Source organism: Prinia subflava, chromosome 16 (genome assembly GCF_021018805.1).
Source record: "Prinia subflava isolate CZ2003 ecotype Zambia chromosome 16, Cam_Psub_1.2, whole genome shotgun sequence".
Classification (NCBI taxonomy): domain Eukaryota; kingdom Metazoa; phylum Chordata; class Aves; order Passeriformes; family Cisticolidae; genus Prinia; species Prinia subflava.
This window is the reverse complement of record NC_086262.1, coordinates 3046806-3072683: the sequence shown is the minus strand read 5'-3', so window position 1 is coordinate 3072683 and position 25878 is coordinate 3046806. Positions and strand designations below refer to the sequence as shown.

General features: G+C 50.4%; 1 protein-coding gene across 3 annotated transcripts in view; it reads right to left on the bottom strand.

The window, feature by feature from the left end:
- Nucleotides 1–25878, bottom strand: part of NRG2 (neuregulin 2) — a 112546-nt gene that overhangs the window by 29462 nt on the left and 57206 nt on the right. For 2 of the 3 annotated variants that reach the window (XM_063413670.1, XM_063413669.1), the window contains exons 3-5: nucleotides 16556–16674; nucleotides 13424–13489; nucleotides 2856–2976 (exon numbers count right to left, since the gene is read on the bottom strand). In XM_063413670.1, coding sequence (XP_063269740.1) covers nucleotides 2856–2976; nucleotides 13424–13489; nucleotides 16556–16674 — 306 coding nt within the window. The remainder of the gene's footprint in view (nucleotides 1–2855; nucleotides 2977–13423; nucleotides 13490–16555; nucleotides 16675–25878) is intronic. The other variant, XM_063413673.1, reaches the window with a different exon arrangement.

Here is a 25878-nt window from a genome sequence, read left to right as displayed (position 1 = left end):
CTGTGCTTCTGGACAGCTGCAGGAATGGAAGCCACTCCAAGAAGGTGATCACAGGAGGGTAGCAGGCAGGGAGGGGGAGCGCTCTGAAATTCTGCTAGCTGGTATTGGAAAGGCTGGTGATATCACAGGGGTGTTGGGGGGAAAGGATCCCCTGGGGTTCAGTGATGAGGGGGGCCAGATGATTCCCCCAAGGCCCTGCTGACTCTGACTGGAAGAGTGACATGGGAACAGCACATGGACACGTGGCTGGAGCTGCTCAGGTGGCTCTTGTTGACCTCCAAACCTTGAAGAGGTTGTGAGCAGAACCCACTGATCTCTCCCATGCTCCTGGCCCAGAGGCATGGTGAGGCTGGAGGGCCAAGGCCATTGCAGAGATCAGAAATTAACTTTGAAGCCTCTGTCTGTGCCTCCTCTCCTTTCTCCTGCTGCATCTTTCACAAACCAGAGCAGCAGCTCTCCTGTCTTGGTGTGGTGAGGAAGCTGTGGAACATATCAGCTCTTTGTCTGCAGGCAAAGGGGAAGTCTGTTTATTCACCAGCATCTTCCCCAAAAATCACCCTTGTCAGTGGGAGAGCCATTTTATGGGAAACACTCTTCAGTTCAAATGGTGCTGCATTCCTCAATAACCATGATCCTCCAGAACCAGAAACCCTGAAATAACACCACTTCAAAAGCCAGGTTTTCTTATCTTCAGTGTGACATCTAGTGATAAAAACACCCAAGGAGAATGAACATCCAGAGGTGTCCTCAAACAGTGAGATCAGAGGTGACTGTGCTGTGTGGAGGGCACTCAGGTCTCCAGGGTTTCTGTGAACATGGAACCACCTTTTCTCCATGAAGATGAGCAGTGACAGTGCAGAGCTTCCCAGCACCTCCTTCTGGGTAACACTTTCCTGCCCTTCCACACACGCCTGTTCAGTTCCCGTCTGGTTTAGGAATTGGTACCTTGGAACTCATCACAAAAGGATATCATGTCTGCAAAGTGAGGAATTCAGGCTTTCAAATGATGTGAAATAATTAGGTCTGTTTGGTGTGGCACATAAAATCTTAATGGAATCCATCACTGAGCGTTCCCTCTGTTCATCAGCTGCCAGAGCAGCCTGGCTGGAAGGTAGGCTGGAATTATTTTGGTTAAAACAGTCTATCTGCTGAAGACATTTGACAATTACCATAGTATTCTTCATTAGGAAAAAGTGATTCTTATGTATGCTAGGAGTTTAGGTAACCCTTGTTGTAATTAGAAATTGATCCCATTTGAATCTTGATCTGGATTTGAGTTCTTCCCAAAAGAAATAGCCTTCAAATCTGTGCTTCTGCCATGACCACGTTGCTTACAGACAGAAATGTTGATTCAGACACTCCTCCATACTTCAAGGGTTCAGCCCTTCCCAGAATGGAAAGACTGGAATTTCTGGGGCTTCCTGGGCTACAGCTACCCCAGAATGGTGGCTGTGACTTCAACCATCAATGGAGCTTCCCCCTTGTTTCCTGTGGGGAACACTGACAGGATGAGCCCACGGTGCCACCAGGAAGGCACTGGCAGTGACAACTGCTCCTGTGGGGGACAAGGGCTGCTCCCACTCCATGCACATGGGAAACGTGGAAGCCACAGCTCCTGGTCTGTGTCCTACCCAGCTCTTCCTGTGCCTATGGGGCAAGTCTGGGAGAACTGGGAGATGCTCCCTCCACCACAGCTGACCCTGCACTGGAAAGAGAGAGCCAAAGAGCTCAGCAGGATGCGTTTCCACGTGGCCTTTTCTGCTGCTCCCTACTGAAGCAAAGGAGCACTGGGAGAAGGGAGGAGCTGTGCTCGGTGTGATCCAGCCCACGGGCTTCCCACGAGGGCTGAGGGTTGTGTTCAGGTGCATCCTCCAGGGCTGAGGTACCTGATGAGCATCACATCCTGCAGTGCTGCTGGGCTGACATCCACAGATGTAAATACCTTCAGTTGTGTGTCTGACTGAGACTGAGAGGTCTCTGGGTTCCAAAGGGAGAAAACTGTCAGCTCTGGGCTTCTCCAAGCTGGGCAGTGATGCCTGGGCCACCAGGTGAGCTCAGAAGAGATTCCATCTGCTCAGTGAATGCACGCCCAGGGCACAGCTCCTGCTCACTGTGCAGGAGCCCAGGGGCAGCCACAGTGAGCTCTGGGTACCTGCATCTCCAGCAATCAGCCTGCACAGCTCATCCACAGGCACTGCTGGCTTTGGGGGTGAGGTGTGAGATGCTATTGGGCTTTCTGGTTCTGAACCAGGGGTGAAAAAGTCTCACATCCCGTTCCACATTCCTCAAGCTGTGTGGCCCCACTTCAAACTCTTCAAAGCTCATTTTAAGGATAACTTAATACATGTCTCTGGTTTCCTTGCAGGTTTGAAGGGGGAACCAACATCCCACAGTGTCCAGAAAGCTGCACAGAGTGGGGAACAGCTGGGGGTTAACCCTGGGCCATGAGATACAGGCTCAGCCAGGGACCCCTCCAGGCACAGGGGAGGGAGGAGGCTGTGCCCTGGCAAGGCCCCCCTGACTGGAGGACGGGATGTGTCAGCTCAGGGAGAGCAAAAGGGACCCAAATTCCCCTGAAGCTGGAGAGGAGAAAGGGAAAAGAAACAGCCAGGACAAACATATTCTTAGAGGGAGAAAAGCCAGGAAAAGTGAACAGTGACACACACACGAAAAAGGAAAACATGAATCCTTGCCCCCCCACCCCTGCCCCTCTCGTGCCCCTTTCTGAACCTGCACCACTCAAACTGCAATTGCCAGGAGAATTTTGGGCTCCCCCCACTCTGGCAGTTGCACAAAGGTCTCCTCTCCCTCAGCCAAGAAATTTCCATATTGACACAAGAACTCCACTCACTTACTTGCACGACAGCTGATTAATCCCCTCGATGTAGTAGCACACCCCTCCATTGACACAATAGGACTTGGCTGTTTCGTTGCATTTTCTGGCATGCCCGGACCAGGAGGAGAGAGTTGTGGTTACTGCAGGGAAAACAAAAACACACACAAAAAGGATATATTGTTATTTCCTTCGTTGGGCAATTCTGCTTCCTCAGATGATTTGCTACGAGTTCATTTGCCAAAGTTAAATCCCCAGAGCTACAAACCTTTGCCTGTGCCTTCAGACCCACCTTCAGGTTCAGGGCTGAAACTCGACCCTTCCTTTCCCAGCAAAAGGGGCCAAGTGAGTGAGGAGCTGAAGGCTCATCTTCCTCTAAGCAGCAAACACGTAGTAGAAGATAATTTTTTTGGCAAACTGTAGGGAAGTGCCCCTTTCCTGCTGTCCTTGCTCGGAATGCTGTGCCAGCAGGCAAGCAGGAGGTCAGGAGGAAGAGGAGCAGCAGAGTCACAGAGTCACAGTGACGAGGCCTGAGGACATCAAGACACTGCACCCACACCCAGAGGTGCTGCAGGGGACCCCACACCTCTGTCAGCTCAGTTTTCAGAGGCAGGAGCAGGCCTGGCACACACAAGAACAGCTCCACCTGTGCCTCCCCTTCCCTGAGCGTTTCTCTGTCCTGCCCCACCAGAGCCAGAAGTGCAGCAGCAGAAGTCAGCCAGCCCCAGCTCCTGCTGTGAGGCAGCATGGCTCGAGTTTCCTGGGATACAGGTGCTTTTCCAAATCTAGAATTCCTTCTAGAGAAAAGCGTCACAGTCCTGTAAGCTACAAGAAAACCTGAAGGCAGTCTGCAGAATTTCACTGTAATTCCTGTCTCTGAGAGACTCCAATAAGCTTACAGCCTAAAGCAGAGTCTCCAAAGGTAAAACAAAGGCTCCCAGGAAGGAAAAATCAGTTGTTAGAGCATTGATACAGGTTACAGAGGGTGAGCACCTCTGGGGAATGCAGACCCATCTCACATAATTCTGATAAGTGCTGGGCACTAAAAAGCATGGATTTTTTTACAACTGAATACTTCAACTCATTAAAAATAGTTCTCTTTCCTGGACTACCCATCTTGCTCAGACCCTATCACAGTTACACCTCCAGCAGTGTGGCTCCTGCCTACTTTGCAGCACCTTTTATGCTGCAGTCAAGGCTTCTGAGGAGACATTCCATCTCTACCATCCTGTTCCCAAAGCACAAATGAGCCTCGTGGAGAGGCTGGTGACACCATCCCTGAGACTGAACTCTCTGACACGGGATTCGAGGAAGGAAGCTTGAACCAGAGCCAGGCAGGAGCCAGGCAGAGCCCCAGAGGAGCAGCAGGGCAAGCCCTGGCCTGCCCTGGAGGGAGCCAGGGCTGCTCCCACCCCTCTGTGCTCATCCCACCTCCGCAGGGGCTCCCAGGCTGCCTCTGGCTGCAGCCACACGCCAGGGCCAAGGGCTGCATTCCCAGCTGCAGCTCCAGCCCAGCACTTGCTGGGAACATCTGGGCTCTCCCAGGCAAGGGAGGGCTCCCAGCACCTTGTGCAGCCTCTCACACCTGGGTGATGCTTGGCACTGGAGCAGCCCGGACAAGTCTGTTCTGGCTCTGCTGTTCTTGGGGTCCGTGCCTCTCTGAAGGAGGAGATTCCCACTGGGCTGTGCCCATGCTGTTACCTGTGCTGGGCCGAGCTCCCTGCTCGCTTTGGCTGAACCCACGAGCTGTCCCAGCCATTGTCTTCCATTCCCACAAGGAAGTGGATGCCTCCCACTGGCTGACAGGCCGGGTTGTGCAGGAGCAGAGCTGTTTCCACACTTTGCCTTGAATAACCATTGCCTCTGGCTCTGTCTTTTCACAGTTATCCAGGGCACAGCCTGTTGTCCCAAAGTGCTCTGCTAACCAGACATGGAAAACACTCCAGCAGAGAGCCAAGATGCTCACAGCCCTGGGACAGCAGCTGCTCCCTGGGGGCACGTCCTGCCAGCCAGCTGGGAGCCAAATGTGGACAGCAGAGTGCACACACTGGAGTGTTGGAGCAGAGGATGGCTTGACCAAGCCTCCAGTGAAGCTCTCTCAAAAATCCAAATCCTACACTTCTGCAGGAAATTCAGCACTCCCTCCCAGTTAAGATTAATGGTAACTAAAAGCCAAGGCCATTATGAGCCTGTGTAATTTATCTGGGGAATGCAGACTCATTATACAGACAAGACTTTATAATTTATACCTTTACAAGATAATAGCACATTTCTGCTCAGGAGAGGAGAGCTGTGGGTCTCTGATAAGTGTGGGTCTCTGCAAGTGTACCATTGGATCAGGGAGCACTGAAACTTCATCAGCCAAAGGGCTGGTGCAGATTGAAAGGCACGTGGAGGAATAACAAGCACAGGCTGCAGGGAGCTGTCACCCCTGCAGCCATCAAATACACCACTTGGTTGTGAGCAAAATGATCCATCTGGCCAAGTCTCGCATCATAAACCCTACAGGGAATGATTTTGGAACAAACTTTGCCACAGCAAGAGAGGGGCAGAGAGGGAGAACTGAAAACAGAGCCCAGAAACCTCCCTGTAGGAAACACCCCAGATATGAAGATACCCAACCCACCAAGAAAGGTGGATGGGAAGGTGCAGTGCTGGTGAGGTGACACCAGGGAGGATTACAGTGCTCATCAGCCAGAGATTGCATGGGATCTTCATCCCACAGAAACAGTTTTGTCCCTTTTAAACAGGTAATGAAGAGCCTGACGTGATTGAGGTTTGGGCATGTTGGGCACTTCTAGGGGAGAGTTGTCAGTAGAGCTGTGCCTGTCAGGAAAATACATAGTTGATCACCTCTAGTAAAAGCATCTTGCTAATGTCATGATCCTTTAAACCCTGTTTCCTGCAAGTACCTTGCCTTTTATCCCGAAGAAGCACGAAGTGTTTTAAAACTGAGTCATGGGATCATTACTACAGTCCATTTGCCAGCACAGAGATGTGGCAAAGGCCACAGAAAGAAGCAGGTCCTTGTTGAGAAGAGAGCATCAGAAAATGAGGCAATTTCAGACTACAAGACTGGTCAGGCCAAAGCCCTGCCTTGGCCCCAACAGTGGGATCTTAAAAAAGAAGATCAGCAGAAGCATGGAGTGATAATCTTCCTTAGGCCCTCCAGGATGGGCACTCAGAGACAACCCAAGGCAGCCACAGTAATGTCATATTTAGTGGCTTTTGTTAGATTCTTCCACCAACATGTTTAGTTGCCGTTTGAACAACTCTAATCTTGCAGCATCCGCAATATTTGTGACAAGAGCTCCAGTGCTATGCACACAGCATGCAGGGCCACATCTCCCTTTAATTCTTTTAACCTGCCCTTCCCTGGTTCTTGGATTAGAAAAAACTGGTCAGTCATTATCCCCCCTTGTTTGTGCTCCCTGTGGCATCACAGGCACAGCCAGCATCTCCTTCCCTAGCTGGGAAGCAATGATCTCTTTTTATTTGTTTTTGGGTCATCCCTGGTTCTGTTTTCTCTTTGGAAATAGTGAGACCATACTGCACACATGGTATTTATGGGGTATTTATTCCAGTCATAGGCATTCCTAATGTTTTTTGTGAGGTTTGATGTACTGAACACAGATCTTTCTCTCTTACAACCCTGAAATCTCACTGCAGTGTGGTAACACAGTCTAGAGCCTCCCAAGGTGCCTGATCACCCTGGGATGTTGCTGCAGCTGGGGCTTCACGTTCCTGAGAGCAAATATTTAAGGAGCAAGGATGGAGAAACCAGCCAAGCTCTAGTGGGAGGAAAAGGGAAGCAAAATGTCTCCCTTTGAAAATGTTCATTGTGCCTGGGCTGAAGTGTGGCTCTCTGACACCTGTGGCTGCAGATCACACACAAACACCTCAAAGCGTGATGCCAAAAGAAATTTCAGTGGGTTTCCACCAGACTAGTGGGATAATTCCCAGATTCACAAGTGACTTTGTGTTTAGCTCTGCTCCCCTTCAGCCTGGGCCACTGCAAATACTTCAACAGCTGCATGCCTGGTCCAGAGTCATCTGGAAATTTGGATGTTGGTAAAGTGAACCTCACACACGGTTTATTTAGAGCCATGCAGGTACTTTCACCTCTCTGCCAAGCACTGCACAGCAGTGCCTGAGATCCAGAACTTACTTCCCACAGCTATTTCACATTAACTGCAGTACAGCACCAGGCAGACTTTACCCCCCGTTGGCTGATGTGGCACAACGAGTCCTTCATTCAGCCTCCAACACAAATCCATCTATCCCAAGTGACTTGGAAAGTTAAAAAATTGCTGAGATGAGTGGAGAACTGCATAAGCAAGGGAGCAGTTTTGGGTGGTAGCAGGGTGGAACAGGACTCATGAAGGCAGTGGGACGTGACGAGGGGATTGTGCAGTAACACCAGTCACATCCCAAGAACCTCCCCAGGTACTTCAGCAAATTAAAGCAGAAAACCTCATGCAGGAGTGTGCATGAGGCAAGCAAGTGGTGACCTTTCCTTTTGACCAGTGGGAATAAGCAAGGTGCCCTGAGACACACAGTGGCAAACTGGTCAGAGACCCTGCAGGGTGAGAGGAGGGCTGGACCAGCTCACCCATCAGCAGGTCAGACCTCCAGCTGCTCTTCAGCCCCAGGACTGAGAACCAGGCAGGAAGGGGGGAGGAGGGGAGGACAAGGAAGAGAGGGGAATAAGGAGGTGAAGGAAAGAGGAGAGTAAGGAGGTGAGGACAGGGAAAAGAGGGCTGCCTCTTGATGACGTGTTTGTGAATGATCTGCAGCCACGTTTTATTGTTGCTGCCCCTGCCAGTGAGGACAGAGCAGCATAAACACAAGAGACTCAGAGCACTGGAGTCATTCAGAGTCTATTTTCCACCACATGCCTCAGTTATTCTGGACTACCATCAATGACGGGGCAGCAGAGAAGGGAGCCAGAGCAGTGACTGTGCCAGGTGGACTTCCCTTCACACAGCCCATCTACGCAGAAAGGCCATTAATGATTGTGCAGGGATTCTTACACAATTCCTGCCATGCACGTCATTTAACCTTTGCAGGCAGATCACCAGGCTCTTCTCAGAAGTCTGGTGAAATACTCCCCCTGCAAAGAGTTAATTAATGCAGCTTGGACTATAAATTATAGTTAATTTTTCACGAACTACAGCTACTGTCGAGGAGGGCAGGGAGACAGCGATGGTTTCGCCGCTCCTTTTCTTCTTTATAAATAACTTTGGCTGGTGGGTTCATAGAGTACAGACACTTTATTCTCTCAATATTTAGACATTCGGTTAGACAGATGAACTCAGCTGGTTGGGGAGTGTATACAGATTGCCTGCTCTGTATATGCCTCATGTACTTACTGATAAAACACAGAATGGCTGAGGTTCCCCTCAAAAGAGTTCATCCAACTGCTTGTTAGAGGAACATGGATGAGAAGGTGTCTGGCCAAGTTATTCCTTGGTTGCAGCGCTGTAATCCTGGTGCGAGCCACAGTAAATCCATGATTTACACTGATTAATACATGGAGGGGCTGGGGATCCTCACCATTCCCTCTGTGGCAGATTTCTGTATGTGTGGTACGACACCTCCTCTCACATAAACCTGAGCAGAGTCTGGATGCTCCCCACTGCTATCTGTGCATAAAATCAGAGGGGCCTGTGCACACTGGGGCTTGCCTGACAACAGACTGGGAACTCTGGAGCTCATAAAAATTCTGCTGCTGTGTGTTTATTCATTTGGAAATGACCAAATATTTACCCCTGCGTTTTATTGAAATACATCCTGCTGGAATCATGTTTCCAGTTCCCGAGGGGATCATTAGGATCAATAGCTGCAGACTAGGAGTTCATCCCAAGATACAAACACCAGACTGCAAGGCACTCATCCTGGAGCATCACACACTGCTGATCAAAACAGCACAGGTTGCATTCCCCACCTCTCCCATCTGCACTGTTCAGGGGTTTCACTAAGAAACAAGTTTAAAGGTTTCTGAGCACTCAGGGGCTGCCTGTTTCCATGGGACAGGCAGTTATTGCAGGGGCAAAGTCCTGTGTTATTGTCAAGCTTCTAGCTGCTCCTCTGAATGATCTCTGCAGCTTTATGAGGGAGCCCTTCCTATGCTCTTCTCTGCCACAGGGGTCTGAAAATGCACATGACAGCAGCCCAGCATTTCATTTTCCCAAATCCCCATCATCAATTGTAATAGCAGCAACATGATACTTCAATGAGGGGATTTGTCCAGCAGCCTAAAAATCCTCTCGCAGAGCCAATTCCAGTGTGAAAGCTTCACAGGCAGGGCAGCTGAAGCCCAAGAAGTGAAGCAACACACCAGGATCCCAGGATGGAGCCAGAAGATGGAGCAGATCCCCTGGTCCAGAGCCCAGTTCTGAGGGCTGGGCTCAGCCTTGGTGCTCCCAGGGGACATCAGCTCCCACCCCACACTTCATTCTGCCCCTCTTTGCCTTTGGAGTCACTGCCTGTCTTTACACCACACCTCAAAGTGGCAGCTGTGTGACTACTTAAAAAACACACAGCGTGCAAAATGAGCCAGGAGCAGGGTCTGCAGCTGCCAGGCACCACACAGCTCTCTGCAGACGGGCAGTGAGATCACCACATCACCTCAAGGTTCCGTGCCTGCGTGCGTGCAGGTTCCGCTCAATTACAACCACACCTCCAGCAATGGGGTTTAAATTGGCTGAGCAAAGACCACGCCAAGGCTGATTTTTAGTCTAATATTGAAAATGCCTCTGTTCACATGTCCGGGCTTGTGTCTGCCCTGGGCTGGCTGGACACCCTTCAGCTCCAGAGCAGAGCACTCTGCTCACCCCTGCAGCACTGGCAGCTCCAGGAGAGCCCAGGGCTCAGGCTGCAGGGCTGTCCTGGGGTGACTTTAGGATGTTTGTATCCCCAATGGTCTGTTCTGCTTGGGTTGGATACTGTGTTCTGTACCTTTCAGACTGGTTCTGAGAGTGAAGGGGGGGAGAGAAGAAGTGTGCAGTTTGTTTTAAGGAACTGCCTCACTCCTCCACACTGTGCTCCTGGACTGTGCTGTCTGCAGCACAGCGATCTCCTTTGCTTTTAGTTTGAGCTAGCTGAGGCAGAGAAGCTCCCTGGACTGTTTTATTTCCTTTTTCTTGGGGCTGTTTAAACCTGTCCTGGACTGAAAACCCAGAGAGACACTGGGATCTCATGCCTGTGGCCCAGCAGGGCCTGGTGGCATTTTCCAGCTGGAGGGACTGATAAGGGACTGAGTGAGCCCAGCTACACCCACAGCAAGGACTCTCTCAATTTGCCATCTCTCTTCAGAGCAGCGAGAGGTTTTGTTGTTTCATGCTACTCGTTTTTTGTGCTTGTGGGCACTTTGCTTGTTAAATAAATAGTTTTTTCCACTTTTCTCTGAGGAGTTTTTTTCCCAGACCAGTTGGGAAAGGGGCCACTTGGGTTTGCTTTCCAGAGGGATCCCATTTGGAGGTTTCCTCTCAAATTTGCCCTAAACCGGACAAGGGGCCAGGTACTGACCAGCCAACTCACAGGCAGGTGTGCCATGGTCACCCAGTAAAGGCCATGCCAGAGTGGATTTGGGAGCAGCTTTGGGGGGTCGGCTCAGCCATAACCTGGTGGCACGTGTCCCTGTGGGGTGTGTAACTCACAAACCACACCACAGCCACTGCAATCGTGCAAGTCCATCAGGCTGAGCTCACCTGGCAGAGACAGAGTGAGGAGAGCATTTCCAACACCCAGCCATGCTAGGCATCAGGGAGGGGATTAAACTGCAGAGGAATTGCCTAGGTGAGTCTACACCAGTGAGGCTACAAACAGTGCAAGGTGACAGCTGTGGACCCACACTGGTGTGTGGAGAGTTAGACTTTATTGGAGAAAAAAGGACTGTTTCAGCCACCTTTCCCACAGGGGTCTCTAGAGGGACTCCAGAGAGGGCTTGTGATCCCCAGCAGATGAAATAAAGGCCCCCAAACTAGACCCAGAGAGCCCAGCTTTCATTCAGGCACTTCATATTACCCCCCAGTCCTCTTGCTCCCAGCACAACTCAGCACTGCCTGCTCTGCTCTTTCCCCATTTCACCTTCTGCCGTGACCCCGAGCCTCTCTCTGCTGCAGGGCACCCTCAGCCAAGGGCACTGACAGCCCAAGGGGCTGATGGAGCTCTCAGCCAGGCACTCACCCAGCTCCAGAGCGAGCAAGGAGCACGAGCAGAGTCCAGGGGAGCAGCTGGTCCACCTTGGTTTAGAGCACCTGCCCACCACTGGCACATCCTCCTGTATCCTGGCAGTATCCAAACCACGCTTCCTCCACCTGGCCTGTGTCCTCTCCTTACCCTCAGGGCTTCACCTGCTTCTTGAAGTCAAGGGAAGGAACTGGAGGAGAACTCAACAGCGGAAAACAAGCACAAGGGATTACCTGACCTTCTCAGAGACTTCAAACATTATCTTGCCTTTTTAAAATTAAATTTTGAGAGGGTTTTACTATCTCTGTCCTTCATAAGCCTTCCATCTCAGAAGCTCTGCAGATTTCTCTGACCCTTCTTCCATTTCTGCTTCTATCAGAATGCTCCCAAATGTCAGCACTGGTCCCTATCCTGTTTACCCCACAAATCCATAGCCACAGCCTCCTGAACCTCATTGAGCTGCCCCCCACTGCTCTGTGACAGGATCATGTCACCATTCTGAGCTCTCTGGATGCTGAAATGAGCAGAAAGGACCTTCCTCTCTCCATCAAGGCACACGATCGAGTTACCCATCCCTGCAAGTTCTTGCCTGAGAGCTGAGCCGCTGTGACCACCCAGCTGCACAGCCTTAGCCCATGACAAGAACAAAACAAAGTGTCTTATTGAGCACCTTTTCACCAGGAATGAGGCGGCTGCACCACAAATGAAGCTGAGTGGAACCTCCTGCTATTCACATACCAGATACTATGGGCAGCAGTATCTAAAATCCAGCAAGGGATTCACAAGATTTTAGTGAAACAATGAGAGTAGGGACAACCTACAGGTGACTCTGAATACAGATATTGAAAAGAAAAGCAAGATTTTGACAAGAATGAGCTACTTGTCTGGTCTCCAGATCATCCCACCTCACAACATCATCACCTCCCCATGTGCTGTACACACGTGCAGCTCTATGATACAACATCCATCACCATAAAAATCAGAGAGACTCTGAATTATCCAGATAGCACTTGGGAGATATTGCAAAAAAGGAATGCAAAGGAAAAAGTTACAACTTTAACTCTGGGGACCTTGCAATCTCTTCCCATCATAAGAAAAAAAAAAGGAACAGTGATGATGCACCCACAGAGGAAAGAAGTTTTCCAAAAGGGGAAATCTCTATGTTTCCTTTCTGAGATTTGGCTTTTAAGAAAATAGTATTTATCTAATGTGATGCAAATAAGTAGCATGGATCTCTTCTGGTGAAAACAAAGGAAAAATCCTGGGGAAGGATGGTGTGGCCATGGCATTAATGATGCTGTATCTCAGCTTGGTGTCTCCAGTGCAGTGCAAGGCTGAGCACTACACAAGAGCACATTTTAAGTGCCATTTTCTAATCAGAAAAGCTTTTAAGGAATACCTGGCCAGTGCCTGCTGTGGCTGCAATCAGTTTTCTTTTAAAATCATAAAAGACTGAGCTTTCAAATGAGGCAACATCCCCATAAAATCTGCAGAGCAGAATTGCCAACAGTGAGGCACAGCCAGCTGTGCTCTCAGCTCTGGGCATCTGCAGCTGGGATGGAAACTCAGCACAGATCTCCAAACCCCAGCCTGGTCCTGGCTTCCCAAGGCTTTTGCCAGGATCCTGGTGGGTCCCCAGTGGGGACAGACCCCCTGACACAGACATAACACCAGAAATTGCTGAGCCAACATCCAGGCACCGGGATCCTAACCTACACTTGTATCCCTTCCTTGATTTTTATTGCTCTGTGCCCATTTTCTACTGCTTTTGGGACAGCTGAATAGGAGGGAATGCTGAAAAGCATTTCAGCCACATTAAATCAAATTAAGCATTTGGGGAAATCTGTTCTTGCTTTCTGGAGACTCAGAAGAAAAAATGGGATGGCAGGGCATGGATGGATTTTTCTGCAATTTTCTTATTACCTATGCTTAGAAGACTCAAGTCTTTTTTCTTGTACTTCCTACAGCCTATCTTGATTTTATCAACTATCCTCAAAAAAAAAAAAACAAACCCAAATCCAAATCCAAAAACAAAGCAATAAAAGAAAACCCTGTTAAATCAAAAGCCATAACAAGCAGATCTTGCAAGTATCAATAACTCCATGTCCTGAAAGAGCTGGGAATGCTTAAACTTCAGTTGCAATTTTAAGTAGTATGTTCTTCAAGCTGCCATTGTAATAGTTATCAAATTCTCCCTCTCCAAGATAGACAACAGCAATATAAATCATATTTTTTTAAGATCTAGGGAAAGAAAGATCAGTGGCTTTGGGAAAAATCAGACAGAAGGAGTGATTAAAGATTCCAGGAGGCAATAAAGCATTTATGCAAAATGTCTCATAATAACAAACAAATTAGGGGAAAGCAGCTGTATGGGGGGAGTGGGGGAGAGGTACTTACACTCTTCTTCCATAACAACTATTTTAGTTTCTGAGGCTGGTAAGACTTGTGGTGCTTTCGTTGTTCCTGGGGAAATTAAGGTAAGAAAGTAGTGAACAAAATGTCTCTTTTGAGCAGAGCAGGGTGGGCTTAGCTACTGTGGGGAGGAGCAGAGGGGCAGCTGCTGCTGGGGGCACGGGCTGGGGGCTGTGTTTAGTGCTGGTTTAGGGCAGGGGACTGGGGTGACAGAGGCAGGACAAGGAGTGTCCCTGCAGGGGATGGCACAGGGCACGATGTCCCCTCACTGTGAAGGGCCTCGTGTCACAACAAAGAGGCAGAAATGGCCCAGGGTTCACCTGGCAGGAGATGAATGAAACTGTGGGAGGTTTTCTTAGCCCTGATGGCCACAAGAGTGCAGAGATGGGATGGCAGGACATGATAGTGGGGGAAAAGTAGAGTTTAAGAAAAGGTGGGATTTTCTGAAGAGCCAGGGGTTCGTGAAGTTCTGCAGCACGAATTAATGCTCCTACAAGAGGTGGAGGAACATGAAACAGAGGAAGGTCAGGGCCCCAGGCAATAGGGAAGACAAGCACAGGTAGTGTGCTCCTTTTTAACCTCTTTTTTAACCAGGATTCTGGGAACCCAGTGCCCACAGGCACCAGCTCTATTCAACCCTGCTGGCAGCACCAACACCTTTGGAGAAGTCCCTCACACCCTCTGGATGCACAAAGAAAAAAGCCCCAGGAGCCCGGGCTGGGGTGCACTGCCTGCCAGAGACAGGGGTGGCACCACCACAAAAATCTGCAAGCAGAAAGATGTTTTTTTAACAACTTGATTTTTTTTCTGCAGTATTTAATAAGAGGCAGAGCAGTCGAGGAGATGCCTAGAAATTTTCTGAGGAAAAAGAGAATCTGAAACAGTCATATCTCACCTGTGCCCTCATGGCCATGTGATACCAACATTAGACTAAAGAGAACTGGGAAATGGGACATTTTTCTGAGAAAGCATCTAATTTACTTGAAAGTCGTAAAAATCAGCAATACAACCACAGCACAGTATATTTTGACTAAGTCCAGAAGAATTTCCTCAGAAATTAACACCCTCACAAAGTTTCTCAATGCAAAAGGATTTATTTGTGAGCTGAGAGTTTTGTGGAAATACTGGAATTCTAGAGAAGGGATGAGGTGAGGGTTTGGCTGAAGGGCATTTCCTGAATGCCAGGGGGTCCCTGCTCTGCAGCCACTCTCTGTCTGTCTCTCTGTCTCTAAAGATGTGGTGGTTTTGGTGACTTGCAGCAGATCTCTATGGCTGAAAAGCTGCTTTTCTGAAACTGAAATGTGATATTGGAATAGAGCAAAGATCACTTTGCAATGGAAGCCACAACAGGATCAGTGCTAAGGAACTTGGGGAAGAAGAAACAGGAGACAACACATGTGTGGATTCAGATTCCCTGAGTTTTCTACTGAAAGATATCACAGAAGAAGGGAGCTTGCAGAAGTGAGGAAAGCTTGCAAGACCCCAAGAAGGGGCAGCAGGAAAGGGAGAGGAATACTCCAGGACATGCCTGCATTCTGGGGAAGGCTGCTTAACTCTGGGTAGCTCCAGGGGAAAGAGGAAAAAGGAGTGCATAGGGGTAACAGGGACAAAAAAGGCTCCAGGGATCCCGATCACCTCGGCTGCCTTTGCAGGGGCTCCAGCTGGCCCTGCTGTCCTGGCAGGTCTGCAAACAGCAGCAAGGAGTGTGTGCAGCTGAGCAGCTGAGAGCATGGATTCACCCAGGCACGGAATCCACCGGATTCACAGAGACTTCTTTGTGTGTCTTTCATGTTTTTCAGCTCTTGACACATTTCTGGGCAGCTCAGGTGTGAGCCCATGGCTGCTGTGAGTGGTCCCTGCCCCACAGCGTGGAGGGAGAGCCGACCCTGGCATGGAGGCAGATAAATGCCAGATGTGCATTTACCTGGAGTGCAGGTCAGAGCCTGGCAGCAGGCACTGCTCAACCACACTCCTCCTCTTGCCAGAGGGGTGCTGCTGATGGGGAAGGGGCAGCAGAGGAGGCAGGCAGGGCCCTGATGGCTGCACACAGGGAAGGGAGGTTGCACATGCAGCTCCCATCAAACAGGAGCAGTTTACATGGGGTGGGACAGTCAGAGTGTGAACCAGGGGAAAAAAAATAGGAGAGCGCTGCCTCAGTTTCTTCCATGGGTCACTTTTCTATCACAATCAGAAATAAACCCAGCAGAGCAGCAGGGCTGAGAACACAGGCAGGGAGGATGAAGGCAGGGAGGTGTGAGCACGGGCAGCCTTCCTGCAGGCCGTGCCAGGGCTGGGATTGAGCAGCAGGATAACCGAGGGGGAGGCTGTGTGACGCTGCAGCTCCACGGAACAAAAGAGTCAGGATGGCAAACACGCTGAGGTTAAGAGAGAAAATACTGCCAGAGAGCAGCAGGGAAAAGCTACCTTCCCTCACCCTGGCATAACGCTGGGGAGAGAACAAAAATGGATCCCAGCAAAGGTCTGCAGAGCCCAGAGCCAGAGGCCAGGGCTCAAAGCCAGGCTGCCACAGTGCCCGTTGTGAATGGCAGGAGGAAGAGCTTGGGAAATTCAGTCACCCCCTCCCTAGCTGTGCCCTCCCAGCTTCTGGCGGCCACTGTAGGGACTTTCTGAGCTGGAGGGTGCATCCAAACCATCGTGTTAAGCAATATAATTATTATGACCAAGATAATAATAAAACCACCTAACCTCAGACTCCATCCGCTGAGCTCTAAGAGATGGAGCACACATTCTAGGATGAAAACCAGAAGCAACTTCACTCATCACAAAGCTATGGTCTAATTACTTGTCTTCTGGTGAATATTGCTTCTCAGAAATTCTTTAAAAAATGAAACCATCAAGCCCACCAGCCTTTCTTTCCTCCTTACCCCTTTTTTAAAAAATACATAGACTGTAAGTTTATTTAAAATGTAAATTAACCACATTGCCAGTGACAGATAACAAAGATAAACATTTATGCTAAGCTGCATTTTTCTTATCTCCCAAGATTGTTTTACTCGATATCCTGAAAGCATGAAACAAAATACAAGACAGACCATGTGCAGAACCTTTCTGTGGAATGGCAGACAGCTCGAGACATTTGCTGGCTTCTTCACTTACCACTTTTCACATTCAGGCTGCCTTTTGCGGTGTCTTTCCCTAAAACGTTCTCCGCTTCGCAGCTGTACTCCCCAGCATCTTCAAGCTTCACCTTGTTGAACTGCAGTCTGGAAATCTTTCTGTTGAAAAGTACAGCAGACATTTCTTACTCGGTTGCTGACCACCCTCACAAAGTGACAACCATTCCTGGCCCTGGGATGCTGCCTGGAGGGTCACCCCTGCTCAACAGGACGGGCCTTGCAGGCTGAATAGGCTCTGGAGCCTGGATAGGATTTGGGTAAGTCCCTTCCCAGGGTTTGCTAGGTGAGCATCTCCCTCTGAACCCACTCTGAGGGTGGTGGGTGGTTTGGTCTGACAGCTGCTCACAGTCACACAGAAAGTCCCAGGAGGGTCTGAGCCCCAGCAGCCCAGCACAGGCTGTCCACGCTGGAAAAAAGCCACTCTGCTGATGGACAGTGGGACCTGCCTGCCAGAAGGGATGTGAAGAGGAGACACCCATTCTGCACCCTCCTCAGCAGGGATGCTGAGCAGCCAGGGCTCCGCACGCTCAGCAGTGCCACGCGCTCAGCACAGACACCCAGGGGACTCACCCCTCTCCAGCCTGCACATCCCACCCCCGGGGTTTGCCCTGGACACATCACTGGCAGCTTCATCTGGACCTAAAGGAAGGGCAAGCACCTCGAGTCCCCCAAATACACACTCCAGTGGACTACAGACGTGAGGCTGAGCTGCACACACTCATCTGACCCGCCAGACGTGCCTCGAAAGAGCAGGAGAGGGTGGGTGCAATGACTGCCCGTGTCACCTCACTGTCCATGTCACCTCACTGTCCATGTCACCTCACTGTCCATGTCACCTCCCAGCCTGTGTCACCTCCCAGCCCGTGTCACCTCACTGCCCATGTCACCTCACAGCCTGTGTCGCCTCACTGCCTGTGTCACCTCACTGCCTGTGTCACCTCACTGCCCGTGTCACCTCACTGCATGTGTCACCTCCCAGCTGGTGTCATCTCACTGCCCAGGCCATCACACAGCCCAGGCCACCACAGATCTTGTGTCACCTCATTACCCATGCCACCTCACAGCCCGTGTCACCTCCCAGCCCATGTCCCCTGGCAGCCCGTGGCCCTGGCAGCCGTGCAGCTCCCTGTCCAGAGGAGCAGCTCTGCTGCAGAGCTCTGCGGCGCTGCGGGAGGGAGCATCGCCTTCCCCGCTGGCTATGACTCATTCTCTGGGATGGCTCTGACTAACAGGCAGAACCTTTTGTTGCCCATTTTAACAGGATCCATAGGAGCCTTCAACACACACTGAGTGCCACTCGTGAGACTGCGGTGGGGCTCCCACATGAGACCCTCTGGCTTGCTGCATTTCCTTCCATTTCAGCCATCTTATCCAAACCCATCCTGTCTGCTCTTCTCATGAGAACATCTCCATGTGCTTTCTACCCCAAGCTTTTACCTCAGGTCTGTGTCACTTTATTTAGAGCCTTGAAAGTGCTGCCAGTTTTAGAATGAGGTCCCAGTGGCCAATGTTGCTGAAGGCAAATATAATTCCATTTATGTGGAAAATAATCATTAGCCTTGGACATAGTTGCAGTGTTACACATGTCATCCGAGCAGGACTTTTCTTTGGGCTGTGCAAATCATTGTCCATAGGAAGCCCTTCACAGAAGCACACTGGCATCTTTTTAACACCCTGACAAGCTGTTCTCCTGGGAGGCACGGCGCAAGGACACAGCAGGAGCATCTCACTAGTTCTATTAGTAAATTAAAAGCACTTGGAGATGACTTGGTAGAGCTCCCAGGAAACAGGCACTGCCCTGTTTTACAGGATGCGGTCAAGTGTGCAATTGCATGAGCTGGGGCCACATGTGGAGCAGTTTTTAAATGAATGTTGACAGTATGCAAAGACCTCTTGGATCCCTCTGACTGTAGGTCTGCCCTGATCCATTTGGACCAACACATTCTGACATGGGAGCCTAAACTGGAGGGCTGATTCTGCCTTGGCTCCCGGCTCAATACCCTTCTCTGAATGTTCTCACCTCTCAGCACAGCCTGTGGCAGCCCTGGGCATTGTAGTCCCCACTGCTGTGCTGCCTCAGGAGTCAGGTAATGCACAGAGAGAGGCATTTGAGGACATTTAGGGACATCCAGGGGCTGTTGGCTCCTGCACCTTGCTGGGACGGACAATGGGTGCATGATGGGGGGTGGGCTTTTCATGTTCCCCACTCCCTCCGTAGAGGAAGGTGTGGGAATGCTCATCATCAAAGGGCTGAAATGGCTCCAGAATGCAACTCCAAGACAGCTCCCAGCCCAGCCATTGCTCTCTCCCAGCTGTCTCAACCCTCTCTGCCAGAATACACCATTTGTTTTACAAACCAGCTCTCGGACAGGCTGCATTGCAGGCAGCACATGCTGAAAGCAGCTTGGAAAAGTGAGGCTCTAACACAGAGTCCACAGAAAACATCACCCTGGCACGTCAGCACATCAGGGCTCTCTGCCAGGGCAGAGCTGAGAGCATCAATGGACACACTGCCTTCGGCTGCCAGAGCACAGATGTTCTAATGATAATTGGCTGCATGGCAGTGTCGAGCCACAGCACATTTCACCAGGTGGAGCAACTGGAAAAATCCACTGCTGCATTAGAATACCACCTAGGTATGTGATCTTTTACAGGTAAGGGGGTGTAAGTCCCAAAGATATGAATTAGGGAGTTACTAGTGGCACATAAGGGGTCACACTTGACAGACTCAGCTCCAACAACAGGGTGAGAGACATTTGGTCTTTTACCTGGAACCAGAGAGGAATGTGAGCAGAATAAAGAGTGATGTTGGCATTTGGAGCACAGCAACATCAAGGTGAACCCAAATGGGATTACTTTGTTTTAATGCACAAGACTTGTACTGTCAAAAGAGCTTATTTTTGCCACCACAATTTGTTGAAATTATCCTGGACTGTAAGATCCCCTTGAAAATCCAAGAGCTTTTTCTTGCTTTTCACAGCCCAAGCCAATGGAGTGGCCCCTCCTGATCTCCCCACTGTGCTGTACAATGTCTGGTGACAGACTCAGGGGAAAGGAGATGAAGGTTGGAGATATGGATCAGTTTTCATGTGGAGCATAAATGCAAAGAGAATTTCCCTATTCCAAGAAGCACAGAAACAACCTTGCTTCACAGCATTAACCATGGTCCTTTTAATTAACATGGATAATGCCTGTGCACTGGAAGAACTGAGCTGTAGGATGTCAAAGGGATAAGTCCTGCCCTGATCCGTGTGTGCCAAAGGTGACCAGTCTGGTTTTGTTCTATTTTACTATCTCCAAGTGCTCCTGAAATATCACAAAACTCCTTTGGAAATCAGCTTTTCAAAGTTGTGCTCTCGCCCCTGCTGTCCCCAAAGGGCAGGTACTTTGTTCTCCTGAGGGCTGATTGTACAGACACACCAAGGAGGGGCCTCCAAGGAGTTCCAGTGGGCACAGGGCTTTGGGATGAGGGCTCCTGGGCAGTGTCTCCTGGGGACAGCAGGCCCTGGGGGAGCCCTACGTGTGCCTCACAAGGGTGCCTGGCTGCCAGACGATGCCATTCTTCTGGAGGAAGGCTCTGCCCCGGGCTGTTTGCTCAGTGAAAGGGCCAGGGTCACTGACAGATGCCATCACTTCGCTGCAGTGCAACTCTGTTGACATGTCTTTACTCCAGGGGAAAATCTGCCTCATTGTCTTCCCTGACCCTCAGCACATATGACTTAGCCACGCACTAATTATCTCCTGTAGTGCCAGTGGAGGGATGAGCCACGGGGAATATGCTGTCTGCAAGCTCTGAGGGATGGGATTCACAAGGAGACCTTCAGCCTGGCCAAAAGAAGATCCCCCAAAATACCTTTCTGGCCAAGAGAAAAGAGTCCCCCAGAGGGCAGTTTGGAGGGATGAGTAAATCACCCTCTTCAGTGCCAATCTCCAGACTACAATGGGAAGCAGGGAGATCAGCCCTTGGCCAGGACCTACACAAAGATCCTGGCAAATTCTGGCTGGGAAGGGTGTCCTCATGGGCTGTAATTTAGACATCTATGTGAGCTCAGGCCCTGAGGCCTCCAGTGCAGTGAGAGGAGAAGAAACAGGCCCTGCATCTGAGCCAAGGAGGAACTTCTCATGACAGCAGTCGTGTTCCCACCAGCACTTTGGTCAAGCTTGAATCATTTTTCCCCTCTTACCTAATGCCAAGTGGAAATGGGGCCGTCTTCCCAGGTCATCTCCTCACCAAGCCATTCATGTCAGGACATGGGATCAGGAGAGCAGCTGCCATGAGACACCTACACTGAGGACTCCGTGTTCCCTGTGTGAGTTCAGCCATTCCTGCATCGTTCTGGACAGGAGTAGCTCTAGGATTACTACTCTTGTAGTATGTTATTAGTCTTCTAAAAATAGGGTAACTAACACATAAATAACAAAGAAGTCAGGGAATAAGCTGATAGAACTTGGAGACTACCCCATATGTGGCCCCAGAATTGTCAGTGGAGAGCTCTGCACATAATAAACACACCTGAAACGCTAGGAAAAGGAAATTCCAAAACATGACCCCTGCCAAGGACACAGTGGGTGCCCTGCTGTGGTCACCCATTAACTGCATTCCCCTCTGCCTGCAGGGAGAGCCGGCGGCAGGAAGAACACTGGCACTGCTGAGGGCAGGAGTGCCAGCAATGGCTGTAACGTGCACTGCCTGCATCCTGCCAGGGATTTAATTGGTGCCTACGTGCTGCCCTGGCACTCTCACCGAGCTGCATTTGCCCTGAAAGAGCAGGTTAATGATTGGCAAGAGGATTCAGGATATCCAGCTTACAAACCACAAGTGTTGTCCAGCAGCCATCAAACACTGGACAGGGGCTGGGCAGGGGCTCTGTGAGGACACATCCATCATCCCCAGCACTCAGTGGGATAAATTCAGCCAGAGGGAATCACTGCAATGCCAGGGCAGTGTGGGGATGGCCATGGCAAAGCCCCTTTGTCTGGCAGGGCAGCAGCAGCCAGGAGCATCCTCTCCCTTGCACAGCCCCCCCAGTCTCTCCCCTGCCTTCCAGCTGTGCTCAGCAGAGCACAGCAGAGCTGGGCAGGATGGCTGTGCTTGCAGTGCTTGAGGAAAACAAGTGTCCTGTGCTGGCTGCTCTGCACTCCAGAGCATCATCTCACCAGGCCAGAATCAGCTACAGAAAGGACAAACAGGAAAGGGGACAGAAATGCCCTCAAGCAAAGCAATCAAATAAGACAGGTAAGGACAGGAAGATTCGGAGTTTTCAACTTGGCTATCATCCCTTCTCTATCTCCCTTCCTCCCCTCACACCATCAAATGACCCACTCTGCGCTTGACCTGCTGGGATTGAGGGAGACAGACAGGACAGACTGACAGACTGTCCTTGCAGAGCCCAGGACAGGACCAGCCATCCCCTGACCCCCTCTGCCTGCTCTCTCTTACCCCTGTTCCCCAACATCAAAGCGCTGTTCTAACCTGAAAAGCAGATTTGCCCCTTCTCTGCTCAGCAGTGCTGTGGTCTCTGTGCCCAGGCTGGGACAGGCTGATTTTACGAGGAAGACTCGGCCAGTCCTCACTGTGCAGAGCTGACACTGCCACTGCTCTGAGTGAGGGCTGGTTACTTCTGGCTCGGGCAGTGTCAACAAGAGGGGAGAGGATCGATAAGTACACTCCAAAGAGCAGGGTCACTTGTGCAACCCCCTGCAGGCTCAAATGCAGCCAGGGGCGTTCTGGCAGTGGGAAGAGGTGTGGGGCAGCAGAGGCAGTGACACACAACCACACCAGTGCCTGGAGTGGACTTTGAGGCTGCTCTGTTGAGAGGCAAATCCGTGTGTGCTGCTGCTCTCTCTGTGCCAGGCCAGGCTGTGGCACCTGCCAGGGTGTGACGTCAATAAATGAGTAAAAGCTGAGTTTGGGGTTCTGGCTGATGCACAGACCCAATGTCATTGCAGGGTCCTTTGTATTACTTCTCCTGGAACTCAAGGCAGTAGATCCATCCTATGAATATTTCCTCCAACCCCAATGCCAGGATTTTAATTTCTTTGGGAAAATGTGTGTCCTGGAGCAGTACCCTGAGGCCAGCTCCCAGCAGGTTCTTCCCCTGTTTCCTGTGATCTCATACAGGAGCAGTGTCCCAAGAGCCAGGGACTTCCCAGCACCAAATGTGGAACAGATCTCCCACTGTCCCAAAGACTGTGTGAGACAAAGACAGGGCCCTCGGGGTGCCCAGGTCTCACCACCTCAGCAACCAAACCATGAGCTGGTGCTGTGGCAGGGAGGGAAAAAAGGGCCAGTGCTGCTGAGGAGAAGGCACAGGGGTCCTAGTCTGAAAGTGTACCACATGTTAGGTGGAGGTTGATGTGCTGGGCAAATCAGAGACAGGACCAAAACTGCAGGGACTGCCAAAAGTGGGGAGGAAGGCCTGAGGGGACCTTTGAAGCAAAGCACATTAGTTATAAAGACTCAAGGAGGAGAGGGAGGTGCCATACCAAGAGCAGCTGTCATGGGGACAGCCCTGGGCAGAGCCCAGCAAAGGAGGTGAGCAGAGCCAGGCTGCAAATACTAATACCAGGAAAAAATATTCTGAGGAACAGAGACCATGGGAAAGGGATGGCACCTTCACATGGGCAGGGAACTATTGTTCAAAACCTCTGTGAAACACCACCGTGGTCGTACACAGGGTATGCAAGAGATCCAGATAAAGTTTTGGGTCTCCTCATGTCATTCCTTTCTCCCCAGGCCATTTTCCTCCAGCTGGTGCGTGCCAGAGATCCTCAGCAGTGTCTGCTCCATGGCAAATTCATGCCTGCAGGTCTGTGATGTGCTGTGCTGGGTGAAGTGCCAGCAGCCTCAGCCCTCACCCCAGCCCTCCTCCCCGAAGGTAAAACATTTGAACTTAAACAGGATGAATGGGGCTTCAGCTCAAGTCTCAGTGAGGGCCTCGACCTAATCTGTGACATTTTGCAGCCGCAGTGGGCAAAGGTCTGTAGAGAGAGGTTTTTGTTTTTGTAAGCAGCCAACACGGTTGGAAAAACCACACAAAATTTCAGGCACATAAAGCTCCTTGCACCTCTAAGTTTGCAGAGCCCACCAGCTGAAGCAGCCCAGCAACCGACCGTGACTTGTTAGCAGCTATAATGCAGTCAAGTTTGATTAAATGTCCATTCCTTGACTCTCTCAGGAGCCCCAACTTGCAAAGTCTGTGGATTGTTTGAGCTCAAGACCCAACTGCTTCTCCTTTCAGTTCTCAAATTCCCTGGTTCAGTCCCAGGTGCATTGGCCAAGATGATGTCCATCATCTCCTCTAAAACAACAAGCAAACAAACAAAGGAGATGCTCTCCTTCACACCCCCCTCCAATAAAGTGCCTTCAGCAGCTAAAACCAAATCCCAAATATCGGAGGCTTATAATGCCATCGTGAGAGTTAGCGAGGCAGCAGCTCCCCTGGTGATTGTAACAACACCGGTGCTTGAGAAGAGTCCTCGCTTCAAGGCATCTGGAATTGCTCTTGCAAGATCCATTGTCAAATGAGCTTTTTCCTTTGTTTAAAAATGTCAGCCCGAAGACCCCTGCCAGAGTGGTGGTATAGCCTGCTTGGGTTCACTCTGGCTCCCACAAGGCTTCAACAGCCCTCTTTGCCCCTCCTTGTCTCCAGGCTTAATTAGGAAATCATTTATCTTTATTGGCACTCTCTTTCCCCCGCTGCTTTGGCATTATTTTTTTTTTCTTGCCTTCATTCCAGTGCAGTGAGCTGTACAGGGAAGACCACAGCCCCATTCATTGTGGGTGGGGAATAATCTACAACTGGGAGCCCTACAAGGAAGACCCCAGCAATGAATCTGCTCAAGTGGCATGGCCCGAGGGACTACTGCACAGAAACGGGAGAGGAGGGTATCCCTTGGCTCCACTTACAGGCTAACAATAGGGATTCCTGGTGATACTGAAAGTAGGACACCACTCCCAAGGGATGTCATATGGTCAGCCTGTCCCAAACTGAACTGCCAACCCTCTCCAATCTAATGATACGCCTACTTCATCACCCCAGCAGTGTCCCTTGGTAGAAGAGCACACAAAGGGAAAGGGCTGTGAGGACAGGCACAGCTCGGGGACTACCAGGCTCCTGGGCTCCAGCTGAAAATCTGCACATCCCAGGCTGAGCCTCGAGCCTGACTTCCAGAAGAGAAGGTTCTCTACACCTCCACAAGCAAAAACTCCCTCGGCCTCCTCCACAGCTGGCATTTGACCATTTGCCAGGATAGTCAGAAAGTCAAAACCCAACCTGAACTTCTTGGGAGCCAGCAGCCTCAGCCAGACCTCAGACACACTCAGCCAAAAATCTCACTGCTTTGGCAGCTTGGGGGGAGAGCCATTCACTAGGCTGTACTTCCACTACCACGGGCAATTCTTCCTGCGTAATTTCTCTGGGTTCCCCATCAACTGTGTTTGATTTAAATGGAGATGGAGATAAAATTCCAGCCAATAATTTCTTCCACCTTAAAGATCTTTCCCCTTCGTGCAAGCCAGGCTTGCCCCAGCCTGTCACTAATTACAGATGGAACATGAAGTTCAGAAAGGAGGAATCAGAATTGTTCCCCTCCCTCCGGCAAAAATCCATTGAAAAAAACTTGACTCCTTTGCCTGATGGCACCAGAAGTTTTGCTGGTAAGTTTAAAAAGAAAAGGGAAAACGATTGATGGAAAAGCTGAAGGGCTGACCTGCAGTTAAGTGCTCCTCTCCTCCTTACAAGATATACATCCCTTATTTTGAAAGAGATCCCCTTTTCTAGAGATCAGACAAAAACCTGATCACAAAAAATAAGTGCTTCAGTCCTGCTTTCTAGTCAGAAACCTCAAGCTCTTTAAACACAGGGGGAGGAAAGCCAGGAATGAATCACAGAGGGCAACCATGTTCTTGTCTCCCATCCTGACCCTCTGCATGCTAAAGATCTCAGAGCTGGAGACAGATTTCAGCTGTGCCCACCTCTGCCAGTGCCTCGCAGGGCCAAGGGAAACACTGTGGATATCACTTTGCTGGAAGGGTTCCTTTTGCCTGGCTCCAGCAGAAAACTCTATTAGGTCTTTGGATTACACTTCTAAAGAAATGATGCTGTGCACCTGGCCAGGTCCTGCACAGCCTGAGAAGTTTTTGCCTTGTGTACTTTCCCTGTGAAGGTCCCTCCCCAGTGCTCCATTTCTGGCCCTCTGAAATCCCCGCTCTGAACTAAAGGAAGCTCAGAGGATTATCTGGAGGCCAGCGTTATCTCTAAGTGGAGCCAGATGTATAAATCCCATTATTGTTCAAATAAT